The sequence below is a fragment of the Anguilla rostrata genome, chromosome 1, assembly GCF_018555375.3.
Source record: "Anguilla rostrata isolate EN2019 chromosome 1, ASM1855537v3, whole genome shotgun sequence".
Lineage (NCBI taxonomy): Eukaryota > Metazoa > Chordata > Actinopteri > Anguilliformes > Anguillidae > Anguilla > Anguilla rostrata.
Window position 1 is genome coordinate 59,861,671 of NC_057933.1, and position 25,993 is coordinate 59,887,663.

Sequence of the window (25,993 nt, forward strand, 5' to 3'; positions counted from 1 at the left end):
TCCAGCAAGCCAGCTGCTGGCAATTGTAAAATAATAAAAAATTTATAGGCTTCTGTGGAAGAGGAAGCTCACCTAGGATCGTTCAGCACGTGGCCCATCCATCAGATCTCGGCATCAAAAGGAAGGCTGGATTCATTTTGGATTTTGCCTGTGGCTCTGAGACCACAAACTGAGGTAAGAGGGGTGTTGGAAGATGGTGGTCAGTGGAGAATGGGCAAGACCGATATTCTCCTTTTTAATTCCAATTTTGCCCCCCATTCTTCATCTCTCAGCAGTGCTTCATATTTCATGAGCCTCCCATAACACTCGATGCTAAACTTGTTGTGAGTCACAGAGGGTGCTGTGATCTTTGGGTTGCATTCCACGTTCCTGCCTCTCCTCAGGCACCCGACCGCATTACAGATTCCTGAGAATACCTCCACCTCTGGAGGTATTCTCCTCACCCCGTGTCTCCTAATGAGCCACTGAGGGATCAGCCCTTTCATCTGACAGTTCCAAAGTTCTGCTCTCCGCATTCTCCCTAGCAAGGACGCATGGACACCCCACATCACCGCAGAGCCTGAACCAGGCTGGCTCATTATACCCTTTTTACATTGTAAAGCTGGAGCCAGGCCAGCTCATCATATTGCCTTTCATTCTGTAGGCTTGCATAGCAAATTCTCCAAAATTGTAATACTTCAGAAGTATTTTATATACATTTTTCTATATTTTTGTCTTGGTTTCCAAAACGAGTGCCCATTTTGGCCCCACAACCTACAGTACAGTACATCCCGATGCTGGTCTAGAACAAAAAAAAAATTAAGAAAATCGTTATCTCACGGTTGTCAATCAAGATCTGGAGCAAGCAACCACAATACGAGCGTTAATGTTAACCAGTGTGTTTCCTAGCCTAAATATTACATTATGTTTTCTCTTGAGGTCCAAGAAAATGCTCAGGGATGGTGTAAACCACACAATGTACTATGTAGTGTAAAATCCCAGCATCTGGTGGACCATGAATCATGTCGTTTAATGCATTTAACCATCCATAATACAGCAGAAAATGATCACACATTTTAATGCTATCCAAAAATATTTTATCTGAAGATGAGGCGATTTAGATTTAGAGCAGTGATTGGTTATTTGTCATATGAGAGCAACAGAACTGGAAAAATTATATGCTGGAAGAGTCATACAAAGGCTTTTCACTGCATTTAAAAATAAAGAAACGTTCTGTGAGGTGAACATTGAGTGACTTATTTAGAATAGTATGGTTTAGCCTCACACCACCACCATACAACTCTGCAAATGGAACATGGCTTAACTGAATACTTTAACAGAATGTGTTATTTTATACTATTTTATGGGGATTTATTCTAGTTTCACATGTTTAGTTGTGGTGACTAATGCTTTGTCGCTCTTCTCTGGCACAAATACAGGATGTGTCCCTAGACGTATTTCAGAAATTAACTGTTGAATACATTTTAAATTAAAATAATAAAAAATATTGATATTTATCAATAATATTGTCATGATTTATTGATTCCTCTCAAATTCTTCTTGTCCCAGCCCTTAAGCTGTATGACCTTGCTGTTGATTATCTACAGACGTTGCCATGTGACTCCATGGATTACTAATTAAAAAAATAACGTAACAAAAATAACAGAATATAGAAATAACAAAATTCATTGAAAATTCATATGCCAGCATCAGCCTTACCGATCTAATTCTTAATGAGTAAAAAAACAAACAAAAAAAAACCCCAAAGTAAGCCAACAATGTCCTTACCGATTAACCGATTATTAAAAAAAATAAATTGAATGAAGTCATCACAGCCCTTGCCAAATGGCTATCACACACATCAGTAAAGCTCCTGTGACAAAGCAACAGCATGGCTGCATTGTGCACGTGACCATCATTTAATATATAGAGAAAAGTGAAAGGGAGTGCCAAAAAGTGGCCATCATGGACAGACAGGTGGCCATTATACAAGGGTGACCACCAAGGCAGGTTTCACTGCCACATGCCTCCTCCAATACATGAGGAGTCACCAGCCGCTTCTTTTCACCTGACAACGTAACGCGTGCGGAGGTTCACGCTATCTCCCCCGGAAGCCCCTCCCCGCTGGACCAACCAGTAGGAGTCGCTAATGCAGCGATCAGGACTCATACCCTCACCGGCTTCCCACCCACGAACACTGCCAATTGTGTTCATAGGAATGTATGACCAAGCCGGAAGTCTGGAATTGAACCCGGATCTCTGCGGTGGTAGGCGAGTGCTTATACCTCTACACTACCCAGACGGCCCTCGTTTGATATTGTTATGTGATATTGATATTGTATTGTTACAGTAACTGATGAACACAAGTTGTTGGAGTAAGAGACAGCTTGTTAAATGACTTCCCCAAATGTAAGGAAAATGTTCATGCCATAAAAGCTTCTGGTGTGTTTTTACAGGTGCTGACTCTGGAATGCAAAGCTCCCCGTTTCAGCCCGATACTTCCACTGATTTACATGACATGCCATGTAGCTGTCTGTTCCCTTCACTCTCCTGGTTTTCACAGACGAAAACCAAACCTGCCCAACACTCAAATACTTAAATACATTTCAATTATTCATTGTAATGTGATCCAGGTTAAATAGTGTACAAACAAAAGGTAATGTAGAGTTGCATTTTCTGAGCCTAAATGTATGAACAGCTTTGCAATGGTATTGCAAGGTTCAAAGAGTTTCTGAAGAAAATATGCCAACATTGTGTTAGTAACTGTAGCATTCCTGTAGTCAACTTCAAAGAATGAAAAAGTTATGAATAGACAAAAACATACCCACAGAGGAAAGCCAACTACCCTGGAGGACACATTTGCATAGTGGAAAAGCAAGCCTTCACCCAGTGACAAATTTGCATAGTATAAAAATCAGACCTACCCCCAGTGACAAATTTACATGGGAGAAATTCTAGACTACCCCCGTGGATAAATTTACATAGGCCTCTTTTTGCCTTTTCAATTGTCCAAGTGTAAAGAATGCTCTACAGAAAGATCTGTACTGCATATGACATTGGTATGAAGCTGTGTCTGATAAGGCCCAAAAAGACAATGACAAAAAAACTATTCTTTCAAGACAGGTGTATTATGCTTGCAAAGAGTTTGAATCTCAAGAATCCAATAATTAATAATTGTTATTCCAACAAATCTAGGTCATAATATGATGTTAAACAGTTGGAACTGGAGTAAAATAGGCTACTTAAATCTGATGTTGTCCACACATTCTGAAAGCTATCACCGGTAACCGTGGTACAGTCACAGGACTGGTGACAGATGGAGAATGGCAGTGAGGGACTCTGCTGATCATTAACAAGGATGGACATCTGCCAGGTGAACAGAGCTGAAGGAAATAGCACACTGAAACCACTACAGAGAGGCTGGCAGCAAGTATAAGCTTTTAAAACTGGCCTATGCAATCTGACATATTTACATTTTTCTCCAAATGATGCAGTGATGCAGACCAATGACTACGTCACAAATGACTCGTATTACATTTCATGACGTAGTCATGGAGAAACTCTGTCCACTAATCCATATCCTCAGCAAGAAAGGGGCATTAAGGGGATTAGTCTGATTAATAAAGCCAGGCCAGGGGCTAAATCCACTCTTACATAACCAAATAAAAAAAAACTTCCTCTCCTTTTGTAAATGTTCCTCATTGATTTTTCTCTTAGTAAAAAACAGGAAACAGCAGCGAGCAAAGACCGATGTGTGGTGGAGGAACAGAAATGGCCGACTCTGCTGTTTATTTGCACAGATCAGAGGCCAGGACAGACGGCGAACTTGCGCATTCTTGTGATAGAGCAGCAGAGTGACAGTGTTTGAAAGAGAATGAAAGAGCAAGAAACCAGGGCTCCCTGTGGTTCCCCATGGGGCCGAGCAAGAGCAAGGCAGACAGTCATCACAGCAGCCGAACCACTTCTGTCCCACAGGCCAAAGGAAGCCATTGTGAGTCACATATGCAGAAGATCCTCCTCCCCCCATAGATTTTCTACTTACGGGACAGATATATCATACTGTATGCCTTCCACACAACCTGTTTCTGTAAGCGTGAGGTACCAGTGTGTAATGGGATGTTCAACTGCTGTGATATAATGTCTTCGATGGAGCTCATTCCTGAATGAGAACAAACTGAGCTCTTGACAGAATGCCCAAAGTATAAAGCTGAATATCTGATCTGTAAATTCAGCATCTGTGGATGAGAAGTCAGACATTAGCCCTACACTAGCATTCTCTAGTAGGGGCTAATTCTGCAACAGACTTCCCTTTATCCTGATGATATTAATAGTCCCTTGGGATCAAATGATTCATTTCTAAATATAAGAAAATAACATTTCCAAACTGCACACAGACAATTAAACAGCTTGATACTAGAAAACCCTGGTTACGATTAGCCTAATCATACTTTGTGCAAAGGACAGCACTGGCCAATCTTTTCTCTTGACGAAAGTTCCAGGAGGGCAGACCGTGTCAGGCAATCAACAACAACAACAAACCCTTTTCAGACCGCCATGATCAAAAATCACCCAAAACCTCCATCGGCCACCAGCACAAATCCTCAATAAGCCAGACCTCTCAAGCCGGGCCTCAGCTCCCCAGAAACAGGAAGTTGGAGATAATAAGCCATCCTTGCCTGGGGCTGGTCTGCGGTACACTGCACTAAGTCAGCAATATGCACTGCCCCCAAGAACTGAACAAATCTCACCTTTTTGTATGAATAATGGCTCACTGCAAAAGGCTTGGTCGTACTTTCAGGCAAGGAAATTAATAACTTAGTGACTTAGCAATTTCATACAAGGATTTCAGTGGGCCTCTCATGAATACTGATGAGAAAGAAAACTGGATTTTTCGCCTCATTAATAAGCATTCAAATGTGGATCCAAGTGATTTACTACAAATCTCACAGTCAAAAAATCGCTACCCGCCGATATCTATGACAGCACTCACCCTTAAGTAGAGGGCGTCCTAACTTAATGAAAGTGGTCCATTACCTAGAACTTAATACCTTAAAGCAGGAATGTAAAAATTATAGTTCTGCCACTCCCATCTGTTTCGGCTTGTGTAGCTACACATTCATTAGTGGTAATTACATACGGCATCGGTACTCCTGAAGAGACCTCCCTTTAGATCAGTGCGCTCTGGACCGACTGGAGAATACCAGTGCTTTAATATTAACAGTTTCCTTCAGCTTTAAGAGTAAGTGAATAATAAAATATGTTTTTCTGTATGATAGAATGCACGGAGGTTGCATCAGCCTCTGCCAGACCAAAGCAAGCTGAAAGGCATCACTTCATTGTTCGAAATTCTTATTAAAACTGACATTGAATAATGGGGGGAGGGGTTCTATGACTTCAATGGGTTGACAAAAAGACGATACTGTACTCTATCAACAAAGCAGGAAATAATAACAATGAAATTTGATGGCTTATGATAAAGGGAGAATAAATGAAGGGGAGGCTGCAAAATTGCAAGGGAAAAACACATGAATAAAATACAGTTAATAAATAATTCATCATGGCTGCCGCCAATGTTCCGCCAGAACAGGAGAGTACAGCAACCTCACATTCCATCAATGAGGCCCGTTTGGGCGAGTGTTGCACATTTTTTTTCCACATGCTCAGCCTTGATTGGTTATCTGACCCGGGAATGACAGGAGCGCCTCTCCCATCTCCTTCCCACACAATTCCTGCTCTAAAAGTGAACACGGCATCCATAAGTTATTGGGCAGGGATTAAACCATACATGTTTCAGCCAGAGTCGGATCCCCTCTTTTCAACAGCAGCCTTGCTGTGAAGCCAGCATTGTACTGTGCTCCACTTAGGAAGCACTTCGTGGCAAAATGAGCAGAGCACACCAGCAAAGATGGGGCTCACATTTGCCAGTATGTGTCCCTAAAAATATTATTTGCAGCAAACCAGTCCTCACACTCTTCTCCTTTGGAAGGCTGTATAATGTGCAGTTAGCTGCCGGCAATCAGTAGGCTATTTGCGCACCGAATGCGACTCCCAACAACATTTCGCTCCCTCTCTGTTTGTACAGGCAGCTTGCTAATTATGCAATGGTGCTATGGCTGGGCGATACCTCTAAAACATCACGATGTTGGCACTAGAAAATACCACGATAGGCCACCAACGCTGCAACCATATCGTCAACATCCCTCGGGGCATACTAAAAAGTGCATTAAGCAAACTCATAGATCAAATATAAGCTGGCACATAAAAAACAAACATAAAATGTTCTTAAATCTGCTTTGAATCATGAACACTAGTGAGATGAACACTTATGATTTATTTGAGTGAGATGATTTATTGTGTAGGCTTAGAAGAAGCCATTTTATTCTACATAGAGCTGGTCGCCTCATGCACCAGATATTCACTAGCAGGGCAAATCACACAGCAAACTGTTGCACATTACGTATCTTCACATAGTGGGAATAAAATATTGCCACAAACTAGAAAGATTTTGATCTTAAGATCCCCCCACACACGTCGCTCACAGCCAAATAAGAAGTTTTTAAAAACGGTTACAAATGGCAAATGATTTCAGTTTGTCTGCCAATTTCATGGAAAAAGGTGTGTACTGTTCTGTATCTCAACCTAAGCATCCACTGAAAAACTTTTGAGTAAATAACCAGTAAAAGAAAGAGTTTTGTAAAACTCTTCTTGCTAGCCAATAAAGAAAAAGAATATTAAAGTGCTTTAGAAAACTGAAAGCACATGAACATTTCACAAGGACACCAATTTGCACTTTGACACGTACGAGCGCACACAGACAGACACACACACATGAGGTCATTCCTTCTGGGAACGTTCAATCTGATGGAGAAATTGCTGCAGGCTGGAATGCTTAACAGGGGTTTAAAAGCAGCACATCCAGAGAATAAACCTGTCCCTTTACCAAGCATTAGATCTGACAGCTCCTCAAGGTCTCATTTGGAGAAAATACAGCCCTTTCTGGAGGGTAAAAGCTCACAAAAGAAGCATAGCTCAGTGAATGGCAGTGGAACAGGAAGACAGACAGCAAGGAAACCATGGCACTCTAAGTTATATTACTTTACAGTAACAATTTACAGTTACTTAACTGATACTACCTGTAATTGTTAGCATCTGCAGTTATGCACCAGAAGGAAGAGGGAAAAAAGAGCTCTGAAAGGTTTATATTTGCTTGCTACATTTTCCACCCCCATCCCCCCACCACCCCCCCACCCCCGACCCCCTCCCATCTTTTCCAACTTTTGAGTTTATTATTCATATTTCACACAGGAATATGGAATAAGTTTCACCTATGGAGTACGGAAAATGTGTTCAAAGGAGGAATGAATTCCCACACGCTTGACAAGTGACCATTTCAATATTAATATAATGGAAATGGAGCTTCTTCTTTAAATAATAAATGCATATGCAAACTAGTAGAGCTATAATCTTCTGAGATGTGGCATTTCAAAAACAGAATGTCTGCTACTCCTGTGCTAATATTGGCTCATTAAACTGCTGGGCCATGGCCAAGTTAAAATAACCCTGACAGTGTGACCCTTCAGTTAATGCATAGAAATGTTGCCGCAGTGGGTTAAGACAGCAGGCTTGTATCCAGAAGGCTTCAGGTTCTATTCCCCACTGCTGCACTGCAGTTACAGCTGCACGCAGATGTATTTCGATAGCACAAATTGCTTCAGCATAAAATCCAGCCGGATAAATGAATGATTGGCAAAATTTGAGCTGCGTGACTGACCCAAGAAAAGAGCGTATGCTAAGAAAAAAAGAAATCGCATCCGAGCGACGCTGCCACAGGCCGATTATATCCTCAGTGAAAAGCAGTGGTTTGTCAAGTTTATCAGCTAGTTTGCGATGGCCGACATCTTTTGCCTCATTCAGACGGTCACAGGGCCAAAGTGACGCCACTGCAAACAGCATTCATGGACGACAGTAGAGACCGAGGGAGGAGAGGACAGCAGGAATCTGTCCATTCACATCACAGATACAGGCACACCGAGGAAAAACAACTCAGCAGAAGGGAGACAGAGGGCAGGGGAGTGACGGCAGCTTAAAGAAGAGAAATACTCTGAAGAAATTCCTAAGAATTATTTTACTATCACCCCTTTAATCACTGACCAGACACTGACCCTTTTAATAAAGGCGGTTAGCAGAAGGAAATTCATATAATTATGATGCATTTTGTACACATACACCCACCCAGCCGGCCAACCACACAAACAAACACAAACAAGTGAGTTGACCCAGAACAGATCTGAGAGAAGAGCCCATTGGTTAGTATTAGAACCAGAGGGCAGTGCCATTACCACTCTGCCTATTCTGGCCTAATCAAAACAATCAGAATTAATTAGGCCTACATTTCAAGATGACCAAAACATACATATGCTAATGATGCTCTCTGTGCTCTCAAATTGAACGTGCTTGTCAATAATCCAACAGTGGATAAAAATAAACACCTTACTAAACCACTGAAAAAAATATTAAATGAATGAAAGGTAATAAATACCAGTACAAGACTGCCTTCTCTGCAACAGTGCAACAAGACTGCAACAGCAGTGTCCCAGCTGTGATTCAAACTGGGACACTGCTGTTGCAGTATCCACATGTGTGAATAAATAAGCTACAAGCTGTGAAAGATACCTTTGACAAGAGCTTCGGGGCCCCAAGCTAACATTTTTTCCATGAAGCATGTGTGCACCTAAGTTGAAAATATTTAGGAGCACACTAATGCTTCCTAATTGGTAGATGTGCCCCTAAATTTTCCAGTTAGCACACATCAATTTTCAAGAGCAAATGCCCCTAAAAAGGGAGCACTGTAGAGCCCTGGGCATGTACCAAACATACAGTAGCTATAATAACAATAATACCTGCATTACCACTATATCCCAAGCTCATCGTACTTAACATAGATGGACTTCCAGCTCAGCCAACTAAATTACTTGATATGATTCAGGCCTATTTTAATCGCTATGCTCCCAGATATAGGAGGAAGAATGCAGCACTGGTGCAGGATTCTCTGTTTTTTTATAGAAAAAAGAGAGCCAAAATACAAGAAAAAATAGACTGCGTTCTATAAACGCAGATGTTCCAAGGTCATTTTTTTAAGATTACAATGGGGGATGACTCAGACTTAAACCAAAACAAAATAATTACTCCTGTTTCTTTGAGCCAATCATCTTTTCCTGTTTGACAGTTGCTTTGTTTATTGACCATAATATGAAAAGTCCAAAACGAGATGTCACGCTCTAGCAAGCTTGCTCAGGATGATCTGGAGGGAGAGACCAATCAGATCTGAAATAACATTCCCAATTTATTTAGTAGGCAGAGTTCGTCATCCGACCAGAACAATCAGTTGGGAATGCCCAAAGGCCATCCTCATGCACAACATTCCATCGATGGTTAACAAGCATTTACATGAACGCATTATGGGAAAGGTAAATAACAACAAGTTGGCACCCATCTACTTCCATAGCCGCTGCTACACTATTATTAACAATAATTTTTGCCAAAATAGATTATTCCACTGATTGTTTAAATATATAGCATAAGCCATTCTAGAAGAAATAAATAGTTGGGGAAAGGTAGGGCCACAGCTTTTTCTGTTTTGTAAAGACAATTCAAAAAAAAGAAAGAAGAGAGAGGGGAGAAGAGAGAACAAAGAAGGGTGAAGAAACTAAATACATTCACATTTTTTCCACTTGACCACTTGCCACACATGGAATGGAATGGGCATTCCAAAGCACTGGCGAAGGTGGAATTTAAGATTGGGAGCCCTGTGAAGTGAACTTATTACTTTTATTACTTTGATTAAATCATTAACCCATAAGACAGAATTAAAGCACATTGACCCAGTAGCTGTTAAGACTAAAGCTGTTTTTTTTTCTTGCATCCAAAGCACAGCTAAACATGTTGACTGTCAGATGAGACAGGCTATGACAAGTGACAAGCGTGAAATGTCCAGAAAGAAGAAGGTTCAAGTAGCCTACATAACTTGACAGCTGTTGAAACCCAAGAGATCAACTGTCATGCAGCAGGTGGTGACACCGATCCTGATTTGCCATTATTATTTTTTGTACACTGGCACATTCTGAGTAAAATAAACATTACAAGATCCTGCCTCACTAATTCCTCTCACAAGCTAAATTTGAAGAAATCCTAAATTTGGCCTTAAATATTCTGAATTATTTATAGATTTGTCATAAGAGCACACAATAAATTTAAATTCAAACAGCATCACAAGCTTTGAAGCAAAATCATTATAGGAATAAATGCATATTTCCCATTTCTCTCAACCTCTTCAGCGAACAGGCCCATATCATGAAAACAATTTAGGACAAAATCAAAACAGCATAGAGACACTGTTTCTATTTTAAGATTTAGCCAATCAAAAGGTCAATAAACAGAATATTTCACTCAAGGAAAATCCAAACACCGTTTGTAATATTTAGGTTATAGGTCTTATATTAACTATAGTTTCAGCATGCATACTGAACATTTTTGGCTAAATTGTGTTTACCATTTGTATATTTAAAAAAATTGAAACATACAATAATTAACTTAAAGCTTGTGTGGACAAAAAAACACTTCCAGCTTCCAAGCTGGTTGCATCATTTAAATGCAACAGGAGTCACCTGGATCCACTTAGGTTTTGGCAACATATAGCCTAGGTCTTCCCTGGCTGTGTCAGGATGACCCCATGACATTGCTGTTAGGTGACGATGCAGGGTTAGATCGCAGAGATGCTGTATTGGGAGACAGCCTCTACGGCTTGGGACTGCTAACTATGCAGCTTCCTTTTTTTGTCACATGCCCTGATGCAGGCCGGGAACCACAGCTAAATCAGGAACGATGACTACCTCATCTGCCCGCTGACAACTGAGTATTCCCTTGTTACTCACGCTGCTCAACGCCTATACGTCAACGTACATCTATTACACTCAGCTTTCATCTACATGGCTACATTGAACTTCATCAAAGAAAATGGCCATCTTAATTCAACTGTCCCTTGCTTGTGGTACTAAAATATAAAACAAGAGTAGGGCATGGTTAGCACATAGGCTATGTGTTGTGTCTTCCCTTTGCTGTTTACCAGCTATAACATGACTACATCTGGCCTACTGTATGTCCAAAAGCATGTAAAACGTCTACAATGTGGTTTTAGCTGTCCAGTAAGGGTTTCAAAGAATATTCAGTGTAGGCTTTCGACACCAGAAAGGATGCTTTGGAAAAGAGGAACTGAAGCAACTCAAAATATGAGTGAGAGAACAACCCTCCGCATGTATGAATAAATGTCACAGATTAAGAACACAATAATTTGCGAAAATTCTAAAATTAAAAAAGTGAGGACCAGCAATTATTAGTCAATTAAAAATAATGAAAATTAGTTCATTTTTAAACCTATTCAAATAATGTTCTACTTCAAGCATATTAACCAGAGAGTGTCCAATTCCAGCATTCTGCTACTGTTGCAGTACCTTTACTTAAGGAACCATGGATTTTGAAACACCAATAAGCAAACTAGACTGAACATTTGTATTTCAAAACGGTGAGTGAAGGCTCAAGCGTGAGAATCGGGAGGGAGGATCATTTTGACCTGACTGGTACCCAAAATAACAGTAATCCCGAATACATTCCAATACTAGTTCAACATGTAGAAGAGTTCTGCTGCATAGCCTAATTGTAGCCTAGAGTGTGACGGTCAAGTTAGCGGGTCAGCTTCGGCTGCAAATATTAACCGAAGTATAAATTCGCATCCTGTGGAAGAGAAAAATGTTCAAAATGACGATGGTACAGAGCATTCTGTGATATATATATATATATATATCCTACTTTCGCACTCAGCTACAGGCCCACCTGAAGTTCTAAAGGAATGTCATTTTTTTAGGAACCCGTAAATTGAGGTTATTGGTGGTGATATTCTCTTAAAAACTGACAATGCATTATAGAAAGCTCGATATAACTGAACCACACAAAGGAAGCATTGTGTGAATGTCTGTCCGTTCCATTGCTATAAAATTAAACGGAATGCCACACAGAGATTAAATCAAGCATCAACTAAAGAAAATCAAAATGGGCCTATCACACTGACACACATGGGTTGGTGATCGAAAAAATCACTTTATAACTGCACCAAAACAGGACTACAACTTACTTGTCATATTCGGCATTGTCCCTGTCGCAGCGTGCATCTTTATGTTTTTGCCAGTCCTTGCCGTGTTTGCACGTAGTGAGAAGAACCACATCCTCGCCGTTATGAACATGATATAAGGCATTCCTCGTGTCTGAACCAATCCCAGTCAGGTACCGCTTCCCCTTAAATACCAGCATATACTTCCTGAAAGGGGGTATGGAATTGTACTTTAAATATCCCCGTTCCCCTCCGGTCCTGGGGTGGTCCTTTGAGAAAAGCGGGATTGATACGTCAAAGTTGGGTCTGAAGTTCTCCGTGCTTATGCTCGCCTTTGCCAGCATGGCCTGTCCTATATCGAATCCCAAGTCTTCCGTGTAGTCCGGCCATGTGCCCGAATACAGGTTGAATACAAGGTGATTCCTACCGTTGTTCCAGAGATGCAAGTTCTGAATCTTAGTTTTTAGACTGTGCACATATTGTGGCGACAGTTGGTCCCGGTCTAGAGTATCCAGACTCAAGACAAACAAACAAGCTTGCCCGGGGTCCGATGTATAAAACCTAGACCCCTCTATGGCCGCTAAAATGTTTTGGTAACTTTCTGAGATCTTTTCACCCTTCTGCTGGGGGTAAACGTAAACTTTAAAACCGTTCTTTTCACACACAGTGAAATCGAAGCAGGAATCCATGCGACATCGTTTGCCTTTGTAAACACTCGAATTTATTTCTCTTTTCTGCTTCGGCGATATGTGGATGTTGTAATCCTCGGTATCCCCTTGATCCCAAGGAACGAATGGTAGTAAAGGGTCCGAAAAGTGTGGCCAAGGATGATCCGGGTGATATCCATTGCGGCTGTGGTCGTCTCGCCGGCTTGGATTCCTGCTGGACGTTGGGACTTGTAAACCCCCAAAGACGAACAGTAGAACAAGACATGCGCCGATGGAGAGCAAAATTAAATATCGTTTTTTGGCCTGCATGTGTCCTACGGTCCGAATCGAGATGTTCGCAAATAAATCCAAGGCGCCCCGAAGTTTCGCTCTCACCACCTCCGGCAGCACCGCTCCGCCATCTTCCACCAGCCTGTAAGGAATTTGAACTCACCTCTTCCACCTTCTTCTGATTCCGTTCCCCAATCCAACGATTGATCCAGCGCATGTGGGCGACTTTAATTATTATCTATTTCCCCTCTTTTATTTATCATTCTATACTAGCCTACAGTATTTCGCAAGGCAAGGTGGCAATATATTACCCAATCCAGGTGAGTAGTCTGATTCAGCGGGACCCCGCTGTGTTTCTCCCACTTTCTGTCTGTTTCAAATAAGTTGAGATGCGCCTTCAACACCCTTTCCTTCCGTGAAGCCAGTCGCAATCATCCAGGACCAAGTAGCCTACTCACTCGGTTATTGCCAAGGGGCTCAAGGTGCCTTGCCGAGCACATACAAGACCAACACTTCTGATAAAGTCGCAAGCAGTCTGAGTAACATTTGATGCAACCAATTTAGTAAACATCCAGCGATCAGTAGTTAAATCATCTGGCTTCGCTCGGTTTTTTACGAGTTTAATTTTTCAATGCCTCTTGTTAGAGCTGGATGATGTGAAGAGTGTCGTAGTTTATCCTCTCAAGCCGTACGAATCCCTGCATTTCTCTTATATGTGAAAAACAAACCTATCTCGACGCACATAAATGTAGACAAATTCATATCTTAATCACCCGGTTGATATACATACAATCTAAAAAGATATAATTTATCGAATTTCCCGAAAGCAAATACAAAGCATGAATCCGAAAATACAAAGTATTTGTTAACTGCAAGATTCCTTTACCCGTGTGTCCAATTACCAAATGCTTAGCTTTTCCGATTGTTACACTGTAATGTTCCAATCCAGACACGACGGCAGTGACGTACAACCCGTCATTGCACACTCCGTTCTCCGATTGGTCTTCGTCACATCCTGAAAGGGAGGTGCTTCCGCTATAACCATTCACAACTTGAACCTCCCTAAACGTGTTTTAAAGCGACATACCTTATAGTGACCCATTTGGATGTAATGTGAAGTAGATACTGTGGGCTTTGACTGGTTTATTTTTATTTATTATTATTATTTTTTATATGTCACTATTGTCATGACATTATGAAAGTTTTGCTGGAATATAGCAGCTATGAATGTAGGATATCTTGTATTAAAATCATGCCATATGCTAACGGCAGAATATCTAAACAGAATGAACTAAATAAATGATGCTAAAATAAATCATAAATAATTAGCAAGCTTATAAAAACTATTACGGTTGAAAAAAACATTGCATCATCCATACTGTTGTCAAACTTACTGATGTCAAACTGTGGTTTGTCAAAATTAACTCAATTACATTTAAGACTACAATGCAGCATATTGAGAAAATATTGTGAAAATAAACAATATTGTTCAGAATTAAATTAAACATGTTTTGATAACTTTATATTGTTGATTTCCCTCTTGTTTCACTTCATTACTTTGCACATTTTTACTTACAAGCATCAGATCGACATGACTTGCAGAAACATTAATAGGTGTTTAAACTTCAAATTCTGAACACTTTACAACTGCATTTTTAAACTGTGAGATAAGGAACAGCTGTTAAAGTTTTAATAGACATCAGAGGTCTATTGGTCTTAACTCAAGTTTTAAATCCCTACTAATGTTAATGTGATTGATCAGGCAGCATCGTGAGTAAAGGCACCCAAACTGATAACTGTGAATTCATAGTACACCGACCTCCAGAGGATAATCTACGGACTCAAAGAGTCGTGGTAAAAGCTCTTCGAAAGCTTTTGTGTGGTAAAAACTGTTAAAACAACCTTTTTTTTCTGGATACCAGATTGCTGATACACTATCCCGATGAGGCAACTTGTTCCAAAAGAGCAAACCTTACTATATATATAATGAGCATGGACATTTTACATGCAACATTACAGTGTAGACAAAGCAAGCATTCTAATCTTGCTTTGCACTGCAAAATGTGGATATTTTAAGGCAATTTCCACGATGATTGATTTGATAATGTCTCAGCTAATTAGATGGAAAACCGTGATTTGGCAGAAATTCTTTCTCTTGCCAATGTGTTTGAGAGTTCTGTTGTTGCTGATGTTTCCAGGCCCAGGGGCAAATTTCCTCAATGCAGCAAAAAGAATCTATGCTTGCCAAGGCACAGCATTGCAGTAGACAGCATGCACAAGCTATTTCCCACCAGTGGGCAAATGTGCTGAAAAGGGTAATGGCCTGTTTCCTGCCCCTACAGTGAAACTGAGTCAATTTTAAGAACCCATCGATCACTTTGGTGCTTCATATATGTTAATGCAGCACTGTACCTCCCCTGCCAAAGGACATAGCTAGTTCTCCTTCCACCTGTTGTTTGAACCAGTAAACAGCTTTCCAAAATGGGAACAGAATACCTCAATGCTTTGATTAGAGATGGGTAAAACATGTTATCTAAAAGGGATAAAAGGGTCTGCTATATGGATGAAATATCATGTAATGTCTTTGCGTCTTTCAATCTAATTATCAGATGTCCTTATCTAAAGCACCCTAGAGCTCAGTAATAATAAATTATCAATTCCAGTGAATTCTAAGGGGAACTTACTTAAGACTGCAGACCAGTATATCCCAATCACAACAAACATGCACAAATTCAGAAATTAAATATTTCTTCCTGTTGCTTCATTGTATGAAAATATTTTTCTCATCATCATGCTGTATTATTGGGGAGGGGGAGAATTATTTGTCCTGTTCTGTAATGTATGCCTTGGAGTCGTAGTATTATGAATGGTATGAGAACCAGAAAGATCTTCAAGCCCTTCAGCCGTATTTTCTTGGGAGCCACAGGAAAATGAAATAAAAGTAGTTCCTTCCATTTTCTGCCCCTCAAGGAACCAGCAAAACATATGGCACACAGATTCAGAGTTGATGTGGGTGATCGTAATGGAGGGAAACAAGATGAAATTGCCATTACAGAGAAAAATCTGACAATAATATTTAGACTGATGGTCAGTTGTCTATATGTAACTGCATAAACTTCCTGCAATATAGACTGTATAAGCATAAGCCAATTTGGCTTATGAAAATAATAAAAATAAATGTTATGCGGTACCATTTGAACTTAGGAGCAACCATACAAAATCGCCTATATTTTATTTGTTGTTGTAAAATGTAAAAGTTCATATTGTCAACCATGCTGTACAGTATTTAAAAGATACAAATGCACCTTGCTTCATCTAGCTAACTCCACTCCTTTTATGTGGTCTACTCTTCAAACTTTTATTGAAGCCATTTTGCCTTCACAGTCAGAATGTTAATGTCCAGTGACAAAGAAGAGTTATGTTATTGCCTCCAAGTTAAACTGATGTGATGCATTGTCTGTAAAAAGAATATGTGAATACACAGAACTTTTTGAGCATTCAGAAAAAATGCTGGCTCTGCAATGCTGTCCTTCAAAAGGCATGTTTGATTTCTAGTATGATGTGACAATCAAGACTTCTGAGTGATTGAGACATTACACCATGAAGCACCCTCTTGTACACACTTCACACAGAAAAGAAACTTTAAACACTAAAATGCAATGTGCATACAACTATGGCAGCACTCAACCTTGCCGTGGTTCCAAGGACTTGGAGGACTCAACAGACTTTCCAATGTCTCTGAATCCTGGAACTCCACCTGTCCAGCACCAAAGCAGAATGCCCTGGTCCCAGTTGGCCTCTTTCTTGGCATACTATTTTCCTCAACAAGCATTGAGCTGTTTGGCTGTACAGTTCTAGCCCTTTCAAACATAGATTAAATGAGGCTGCAGCTATTGTTATTCCTGAGAATTTAAAGACTGACCTGTTTTCATAGGTATGGGTGAAACATGGGTAAGCTTGGCTGACAGTCTTTGGGGTTTCCACTGCAGTTTCTTGGGGTGTAACACAATATGAATTTGAAGGAGAGAGGCACATTGTTATATTTCGCTAGAACATTTTTCTTTCCAATAGCTTTGGGTTATGCTGGTGCAATCCCTGACATAGCCCTTAATTTACTTAAATGGGCTAGTCCCAGATAGGTTGTGAGGAGGGCACTGGTATTTTTTTTTTATTGGCTTGGTAAATGGATGTCATGTATTTCTGTTAATTATATTAGCACCACCTGACATTCATTTAGAAAGTCAGCAGTGAAAAATGGGGATAATGTTGGCCTCTTCCCAACTATAGTGTTTAAAGGTTATAATGACCCAGCCTCCCTCCACCCATACTGTGGAAAAAAGGGTATAATGAGTCAGTATCATTCCAGATGTACAGGGAAAATTAGCCATACTTGGCCTGCTTGGCCCTAGCCCTACATACATTGGGAAAATGGCATTTCTGTGGTTTAAAGGGGGCAAGGGTGCCTCCATGAACTGGACTGTACACTGCTGGTGATGCATTCTCCTGGTTTCCTCCCAGCAGTCAGCCGTGCTTCTGCAGATCACACAAACCTCCACCACTGTTGTTGCAGCAAATAGATTTTCCAGAGCCAAGCACAGCATGCATCTTAATCAAATTACATCCACAGAGCGCTTTTAAAGGGACACTACAGGAAAGGAGTTTGTTTATGACTGTCTTCCTCTCATTTGTGGCTAAAAGAAACAGCTGTGAAGGATTAAAACAAATCTGTTTGCACTGTAAATGACCAAATTCTCAAACAGCAGAAACAAATATGGATAGATTGCACTATGCCTCAATGTTTTTTTCCCCTACTCCTACATAAATCCTCCATTTTTGGCCTTGTGTGATACTGCTGGGTGCATTAAATGTTGGGGGGAGGTCTAAAAGATCTGAATGTTACAGTATCCTCTTCTTTTTATGTTTATCCCCAGCAGAAGAGTGCTATTATTTGTACCTTAGAACAACATACAGCTCAGACACTGGATTAATTAAGTGCCAACAAGTCAATAATTCAATGGGATAGGTGCCACTATCAATTTTGCCCCATAGTGTTAGCCCACTTATGAACAATAGTGATCTAATTTCTCCTCTCCTTCCTATTCACTCTTGTCCTTCTCTGACTGTCCTACCTGTTATCTTCTGCCTCTTCTCTTCCAGCCTTTGCAAACAATGTTTTAGGTCTTACCACAGATTTTTAATTGGACATCATATACAGCGTTATTTAAAGTCCTACAGATTCTGTTAATTTGTTTCTCTTATTTTTTTGGAAGCCATGAAAAGTTCCAAACTCTCTGTGATGTATAGGTATGGGGCATACCCCACCAAGATGTAACTGCTGGGTGCCAGATTTTGGTTATTTTGTGTGTATTCCTTATGTTCCTCTTCTGATGCTTCTGCATCTTCTTTATCTTTTTAATTTTTCTGCCTCCAATACCTATTTTTAATTCTCCCCATTGGTCAATACCTATTTCAAACACACATCAACACACCAACCAATCACATCCATTTTTTGGCTTGCTCCATCCATTTGCGCCCAGTCCTGACAAGCTTACCACTCCCTGCTGCTGGGAGGCATCCCCATATGATGCTGCCACTACCATGCCTGACATGTTAGGTTTTTGGGATTTAACAAACCAGAAATTGTAATATTCTTTCTGCTCACCACAAGGCCCACTTTTTTGTTTCAGTACTCTTAAATGCTTTGTTGCACTCAATTCGGGTATTTTTTTCAGTAATGGCTGCCTTCTTGCTACCTACATAGACAGCAGCTTTGTGGAGAGACGTGGGTATTGTTGACTCATCCTCTTGTCCATACTCATAGTGACTGAAATCGGGATAGTCAGCCACTGCCATTTTTAATCCCCTTCTCTTCATTTATGCCTTTCTGCAACTTCACTCCGATGTTTTGAAAACTCTTTGATCTATTCCATTGAATCCTGTGAATCCATTACCTGACTAATGGACCTTCCAGGCTTACTTATAATGTGTGCATGAAATCAAGCAAACCACTTTATATTGTGACTTGTCCAGGGATATTTTTCCACAACACTTTGACAGCGTGTAGGCAGTTGTCTAGATCATAAAAATATAGTTCCTGTTTAATGTCACAATTGCAAGGTCTGCATCAAAGAAAGCTGTGCAAGAGGGAAATTAGGTGTTCAAGGCAATGGATTTCATCCATATGAGACCATACCCGTATGTCCTGTGTCTACAATAGAAGTCTTAGAGATAAAAATCATTTGAGTATACAAACAAATTTGTAATGCTATTTGTTGTTTGTATAGGGTTGTATAATTCTACATTGAAAATGAGCTGAAGACTATTTTCCATTCTCATTTATTCTTCCACAGAAAATATAAATTAAGTAAATAGTACATTCTAACAGTAAAGTACTTTAATTCTGAATCTAAATTTGCCCCACTTGGCTCCTTCAAGGTTGCTTCTCTTTGGTGTGTGATTTGGACACTAAAATGAGAGCCATCTGTTCAGTGCATTATTTGGCTCTGTGTCTTACACACTAACCTACTGCTGGGCAAATCATTATGCCTGCATAACAAGTGGGCTCTTGCTAAGAAGGGTTCATGCTGGTAACCAGAAGCCCTGAAGAGAACTGCTGAAGAAAATATTGTGTGCCTGGCACAGAATCCAAATGAAATGAGTATCAGGAACCTGAAATGTAAGAAAACGAATTAAATAAAGTAAACACTTGAAGATTGCTCCTGACTGTCAGGATCTGGGGTAGGACTCAAAGGCAGACGAAAAATCAGGGAAAAACTTGGCGGTTTATTATCAAACAACAAAGCAACAGAATCAGCAAACAGTCTCGTAAACCACAATCCAGGCGAAGGTCAAAAATCCAAAAACAGTCAAAAAACTCCAGACAGGCAAAGGCACAAAACGGGTACAGAGATAAAAACAGAAAAACAGGCAAGAATTCGAAAACGGAAGCAATAGTAATCAGAGGAGTCAGGCTAAATTCGTAAACGGCAAAAGCGGGCAAAAGTCGAAAACCAGAAAGTACTACTAGACATAGGAAACGGCTTGACCAGAGTCACACAAAGGCACGATCTGGCACAGACTAACTGAGCTAACAGAATATATAGCTAGAGAAATGATCAAATGATGAGTTGCAGGTGGAGACAGCGACAGAGGCTTGATTGAATAATTTGGCTGAGGCAGACAGGCAGGAATGGGGGGCGGAGCGCGGGTGGGAACCAGGAACTCAAGGAATCAAAGGAAAACACAATGGAAACTCAGGCAGACGTCCTGACACTGACTGTTGTTCAGATCAACAGACATGAAAGCAATGTGGACATTTGTATAGCATTTAGAGTCTCAGAATATAAATGCACACAGAAAATCATCAGAGACTTGATGGAAGACACGATATGATCTGATCATTTGTTTTTAGTGTCAGTGATTTATTACAATATTGCTATGTTTTATTTAAGAACCAATCTGTGAACATTGATTACAAAACCGGCTTCTAAATTAATATGAACAGAGACAAAGGACCAGCCTTTTGTATAGTACTGTATGGAATGGGTAATCTGAAAAAGACAAATGGAATATTTCAGAACAGTATACATTTCAATCAATATATCAATCAATACATTGCACATTTAATGAGATGTGGGACTCCATTTCAGGTAGCAATTAGCAGCAGCATCTATGTGAGCCTGGATAAGATAGAATGCTTTATAAGTAGTGTAAAGATCCAGAAATCAGCCCCATTAATCAGCTAAAGAAGAAGAATGGAAGGAGGCCTCAGAGCATCTATTAGCCCCCCATATCAGTCCTATGCTAATGCATTTTGTGTTCTTTGCCTTCCTGGTCCATCGATTCATATCGGTGCCGGATGAGTGCAGGAACTCCAAATATCAGCTGAGCACATGGTTTTAAGAAGGCTGGGGCTGTTTTTTTTCCTAAGTACAACTGCTAAACAATATGGGTAAGCACATAATGTAGATTATATACTATGACAACAGTTACACTGAAAATGATGTGTCAGCAGCTGTGGCAGAATATTGCTTTAATTGCTTTGCATTGTGCTGTGAATTGCTCCCTCTTCTATACTTTTAACCTCTTATCTTTTGATACACAGTCAGCAGCCGGATAATGTCCCTGGAGCTCCTTAAAATAGTAAACTTTAAAACAGAAATATTATCATTAACGGTATGTATGATATACTTGCTGTCTGGAAATATTCACTAACATATATAATTGGTTGCAGTAACCAGTTATTTTCTGTTTCCTGCTTGCCATAATGTTGCAATTCACTGCAATCAGTTGAAATGGCCAATGTCCTTCTATCAAGAGTACTCATCACTTAAGCACACCCACGTGGCTCCACACTTTGACACAGATTATCCTTAAGCTTACAGAAAAGGACAAGCAGCCCTACCTTCATGTGAATATGTGAGTAGCACATAGAGCCTTTCCTGAGCCAACATCTGCATCAAATATCTTACTGTTAGACATCAGTTTTTATCAGATTCTCTCACCCAGATCAACTCACAGCACAATATCCGGGTACAATATTATCTGTGGTATGTAGCTATCTAGAAGACAAAACAAAAGACAAAGACTGTGCATTACTTGTATTCTACAGGAAATTCAGTTACCAGACAAAGGAGATTAAATGGATGAGTACTGCAGAACATTCACAATGTATCCCAGTTCCTGAAATAGAATAGAACCGTTTCAGTAAAATCAGATGCATTTGATTCAGAATGGGAGGTAGATGAAAGGAATGTGAGAAGAATTTCTAGAATACCAGTGTCCAGCTGTGGTGATATTCATGATCTAGCATGGGTAAGAGACCCATATTGTACTGACCCATGCTGATCCAGACCACCTCAGGGAGTGGCAATGATGATTCTGACATCGCATTAAGAAAAACCTTTTAGCAAAAAAAAAAAAAACAGTTATTTTGATGAGCTATCTATATCAATATACAGTGACTAATAAACACATCCATCAGAAACAATAGCTAGATAGCTAAAAACATCAAAATACATTGGCAGGAATATCATACAAAGTCATCTGACACCCAAGGCTATGCTAAATGGAGTGGAACTGGTTCAGATAGAGATTTTTCAGAGTTGTCTGGAAACAGTGTCATTTCTTCCAGCTAAATGCTGCGGAAATTCATCTGAAGCAAAACTATTCTTACCTATGGTACCTAGGACAGTCTAATGCAGTCAGCAGAAAGATTCATTGATGCAATGCGAAGCTTTGCTTTGCTTTGCAATATTCTCCTCATACCCTGCCATGGCTGTTGTCCTTGATGGAGCAGTACTCAAAAGAGCAAAGCCAGAGGCCAGGACTAAATGTTAAACTGTCACATGTACATACAAATCAAAATTTTCAATGAAGGTCTCATGAATTTTTATGATTTGTCTCTGGAAAACATCTGCATAAGCACACACACACATGCACACACGCACGCCTGTGCATCTGTTCGGATCAGTGTCAGGTCCATGCTGTATTTCTCATCAGTGCAGCTTATACAGAGTGTGATAAGTTAACACTCATGGAAATATCAGAATCTGTATTCACAAGTAATCTCATTTGTCACTGTCCCAGCTCTAAGATAAGGGACACAAACAAAAAAGCTCTCATAACACTCATCCTCCGTATTCAGAAACACTTTTTTTAGCTTTACTTGAACATTTTTATGGTATATCATTCCATGGGTGATTCAGAACATGAAGATAATTATATTACTTATTGAATATGCATATGCACATGCGTTATCATCTACTCATAAAATACGGTAGTGAGAGAAATTTTGTGAACCGTTTAGGATTTTCTATATTTAAGCATGGATTTGTCTTATGACTTTAGATTTTGAAAATTGAGAAAATGTTAATCAATATTATAATAAAAGTTAAAGTGATCCTGATTAAATATTTTCTTTTTCTTAAACAATATTATTTTCTTTGAACAAATAAGCATCCAACTTCTGTCAGCAAATGTACACTGCATTTCCAAAAGTATGAGCACACCTGAAAGTCTCATTCAAAAACCATGGGCATTAATGGAGTTGGACCCCTGTTTGCTGCCGTAACCGCCTCCATTCTTCTGGGAAGGCTTTCCAGTAGTTTTTGTAACACCCATAAAGACCCAAACCAGGTATGGGTGCACAGCCAGGAAAGGCTGCTGCCTGTTTTGCAAAGGTAATGTAACCCCAAGACACAAGCATGTATTGCACCTCAAATACATAGGCCAGCATTCTTCTGTCCTTGTGTTCCTGGAAGGAATGCCTCCCAAAGAATGTTCCCAAAGAACATTCTTCACAAGAACTCAAAGTCCAAACTTCACATTCTTGGTGTTCAGGAATGCCCCATGGCACAGTCTTGTTTAAGTTCATTATGCCCTGATTCTTTTTCAGAGTTTTTCAGAAAACTCTGAAAAAGAATTGAATAAAGAATATATATATATAAAAGAATACATATATATATATATATATATATATATATATATATATATTGTGGCAGACGGCAGGGAGAGGTGAGGGAGTGGTAATTGAGGCAGAAATGTTGCAGCCCGCTGGCTCCACCCCCGAGCCTTATATGGACTTCCTGCCCCAACGATGCAAGCCTGGGCTTCATTAAGCCATTAAGTGCATGGGGGGGATAAAAGGGGGAGTGGGTTGCACAAATAGTGCAAAGTACCGTGAGGGAAACGCGTGTTGCGGAGAGTGAGAGAAAGCGAAAATATCTGTGTGATTACCTGTTGTGACCCGGACTGTTTGACAAACCCCGCTGTGTACCGAACTGTTGCTGAGACCTGGTTTTGGATTACCCGGGAATACGGAAGGACAACGAGAACGGATTGTGGATTTGATTGTTCTGATTTCCCTTCCCCTTGTAATTTTCTAATAATCCCCATTGCACTCCATTGTGTTTCGTGGCGTGTTTAGTTATCGAATTGGTGACGTGAAACCAACCCGAGCCGCCACAAATATATATATATATTATGCCACGTCCGCGGTTTAGCGTCATGCAATCGCGACCTCAGCTGATACGGCTGCTATTTTCTTGATCAACACGTTGCCCACTTGTTATGATGCACATCTGTACTCCGTAGATAACAGGTAACAATACTGTGAATGTCCTCTGTGTACTCTTTTACACTGTCATAAACATCACAGTTGAAACAACATTACGATGCTCCAAAATAGAATAACCGGTTATATCGGATTTGCAATTTAGACTAGGTAAGTTACATTACATTACAGGCTTTAGCAGACGCTCTTGATCAGAGCGACTTCACAACTTTTACATAGCACTTTACATTGTATCCATTTATACAGCTGGATATATACTGAAGCAATTTCGGTTAAGTACCTTGCTCAAGGGTACAACGACAGTGTCCTTACCCGGGAATCGAACCTGCGATCTTTCGGTTACAAGCGCAGTTCCTTACCCACTGTGCCACACTCCGTCCTCAAGTTATCCTATAGGCTACTAGCCCACAAGCAAGCAAGTCTAGCTAATTATGGTTAACGATAATTAATAACAGCCCCTTTGTCAAGCAAGACAACTTACAAATAGGCTATGTTTGAAGCATGTTGCTAAGATTAGTAATGTTGTAAGTGTCCCCTTTTCTTTAGTAATGCCACGGACAGTAGGCTAGTCCGTTTGTTTAGCCGGTTGTTTCAAATGGGGGGTAGTGGCACGCTGCTAATTTTAAAAATGCAACAATAAAGAAAATGCAGTAGCCTGCTTTTGCATGTTATTGATTACTCAGAACTTAAAAAGGGCAATAGGATTTGGAATCACCAGTATTATGGGCAAATACACCTAAATGAAAGGCAAAATACACTGGGAAATTGGAGATTTATATTTATAGACGTAACACGTAACAAATTAGTCTGTTTAGTGTGTGTGTGTGTCTGTGTGAGTGAACGTGTGCCGTATTAGCATGTTTGTGGTCATGCTGTGTGGTTTATCCTCTCTTGTGATGCACAAAACGTGTTACTAAATCATGCTGCTGTAACTGTACTGTATTTTGCAAATATACTCAGAATAGCAAAATTACACAAGACATGAAAATAGATGGAAGTTATGAAATCCTCAAATCAGGCATTTCAGAGTGGCACAGCTTATCTAATCTTATTTAAAGTTACACCTGTAGTTTTTTGCCTTAAAATATTATAAAATTAATTTTGACTGCACAAAGTAATGGCTAAATGTTTGAATCAGTTCTCTAACGATTAGTAGGTGGCCTGCAATGCAACGTCTCCGTCACCATTCAATTTTTGTCTAATCTTTTTGTGCTCCGGGTCAGAACAGTGCACTTTCATTAAATTGCTTTCATTTGGAAAAAACAGAAGTTTATAAAATATAAACAAAGACAAAAAAGAACATTGGTCTACTTTTTAATATAAGTTGTATTCATAGTGAGCCAAATAGGTAAAACTGCTTCCAGGTCACTATGCATGTCAGTTAATTTTGTACTATGCCGCAGTTTTGGTCCGGTTAATGGTGAACATGCAAGTAATTAATTTTGCTCATCTGCTGGTTGCAGTGCAATGCCAAGAAAAGAGAGATTAAGGAAATGTGTTTATAATATTGCATGTGCTTTGTGACAGTGTTTTGTGTTTAGTTATCCCTGTTCCTGGAATAAAGGTAAAAAACATTGAAGACTAAACTGTATGTGATGTCTGTGTGAGATGCTGTTGTAGTGTTGTGGGGGATATTATCTGTAGAGCATTAACATGTCTGGATAAGTTTATACGTTTATTAAGGAAATATGTTTCAGAAGACCCAAAACAGGGCCCATATTATGAACATAGTGTGCGATTATGAACGTGGTGTCGTGTGGCAATATCAGGATGAAAATAGTGGGGATGGTGCATGGGGGGTGGAGGTTGCCCTTTTTTTTTTCAATTGAGCCCCTGCCCCCC

The 25,993-nt window shown here is 40.0% G+C and overlaps 1 protein-coding gene across 2 annotated transcripts in view; it reads right to left on the minus strand.

Annotated features, from left to right (window-relative positions):
- Window positions 1-14,033, minus strand: part of LOC135260459 (exostosin-1a) — a 66,915-nt gene extending 52,882 nt beyond the window's left edge. The window contains exons 1-2 of one of the 2 annotated variants that reach the window (XM_064345690.1): window positions 13,241-14,032; window positions 12,164-13,018 (exon numbers count right to left, since the gene is read on the minus strand). In XM_064345690.1, coding sequence (XP_064201760.1) covers window positions 12,164-12,828 — 665 coding nt within the window. In that variant the 5' untranslated portion in view covers window positions 12,829-13,018; window positions 13,241-14,032. Of the gene's footprint in view, window positions 1-12,163 lie in introns of both variants that reach the window. The other variant, XM_064345683.1, reaches the window with a different exon arrangement.
- Window positions 14,034-25,993: the final 11,960 nt, after the last annotated feature.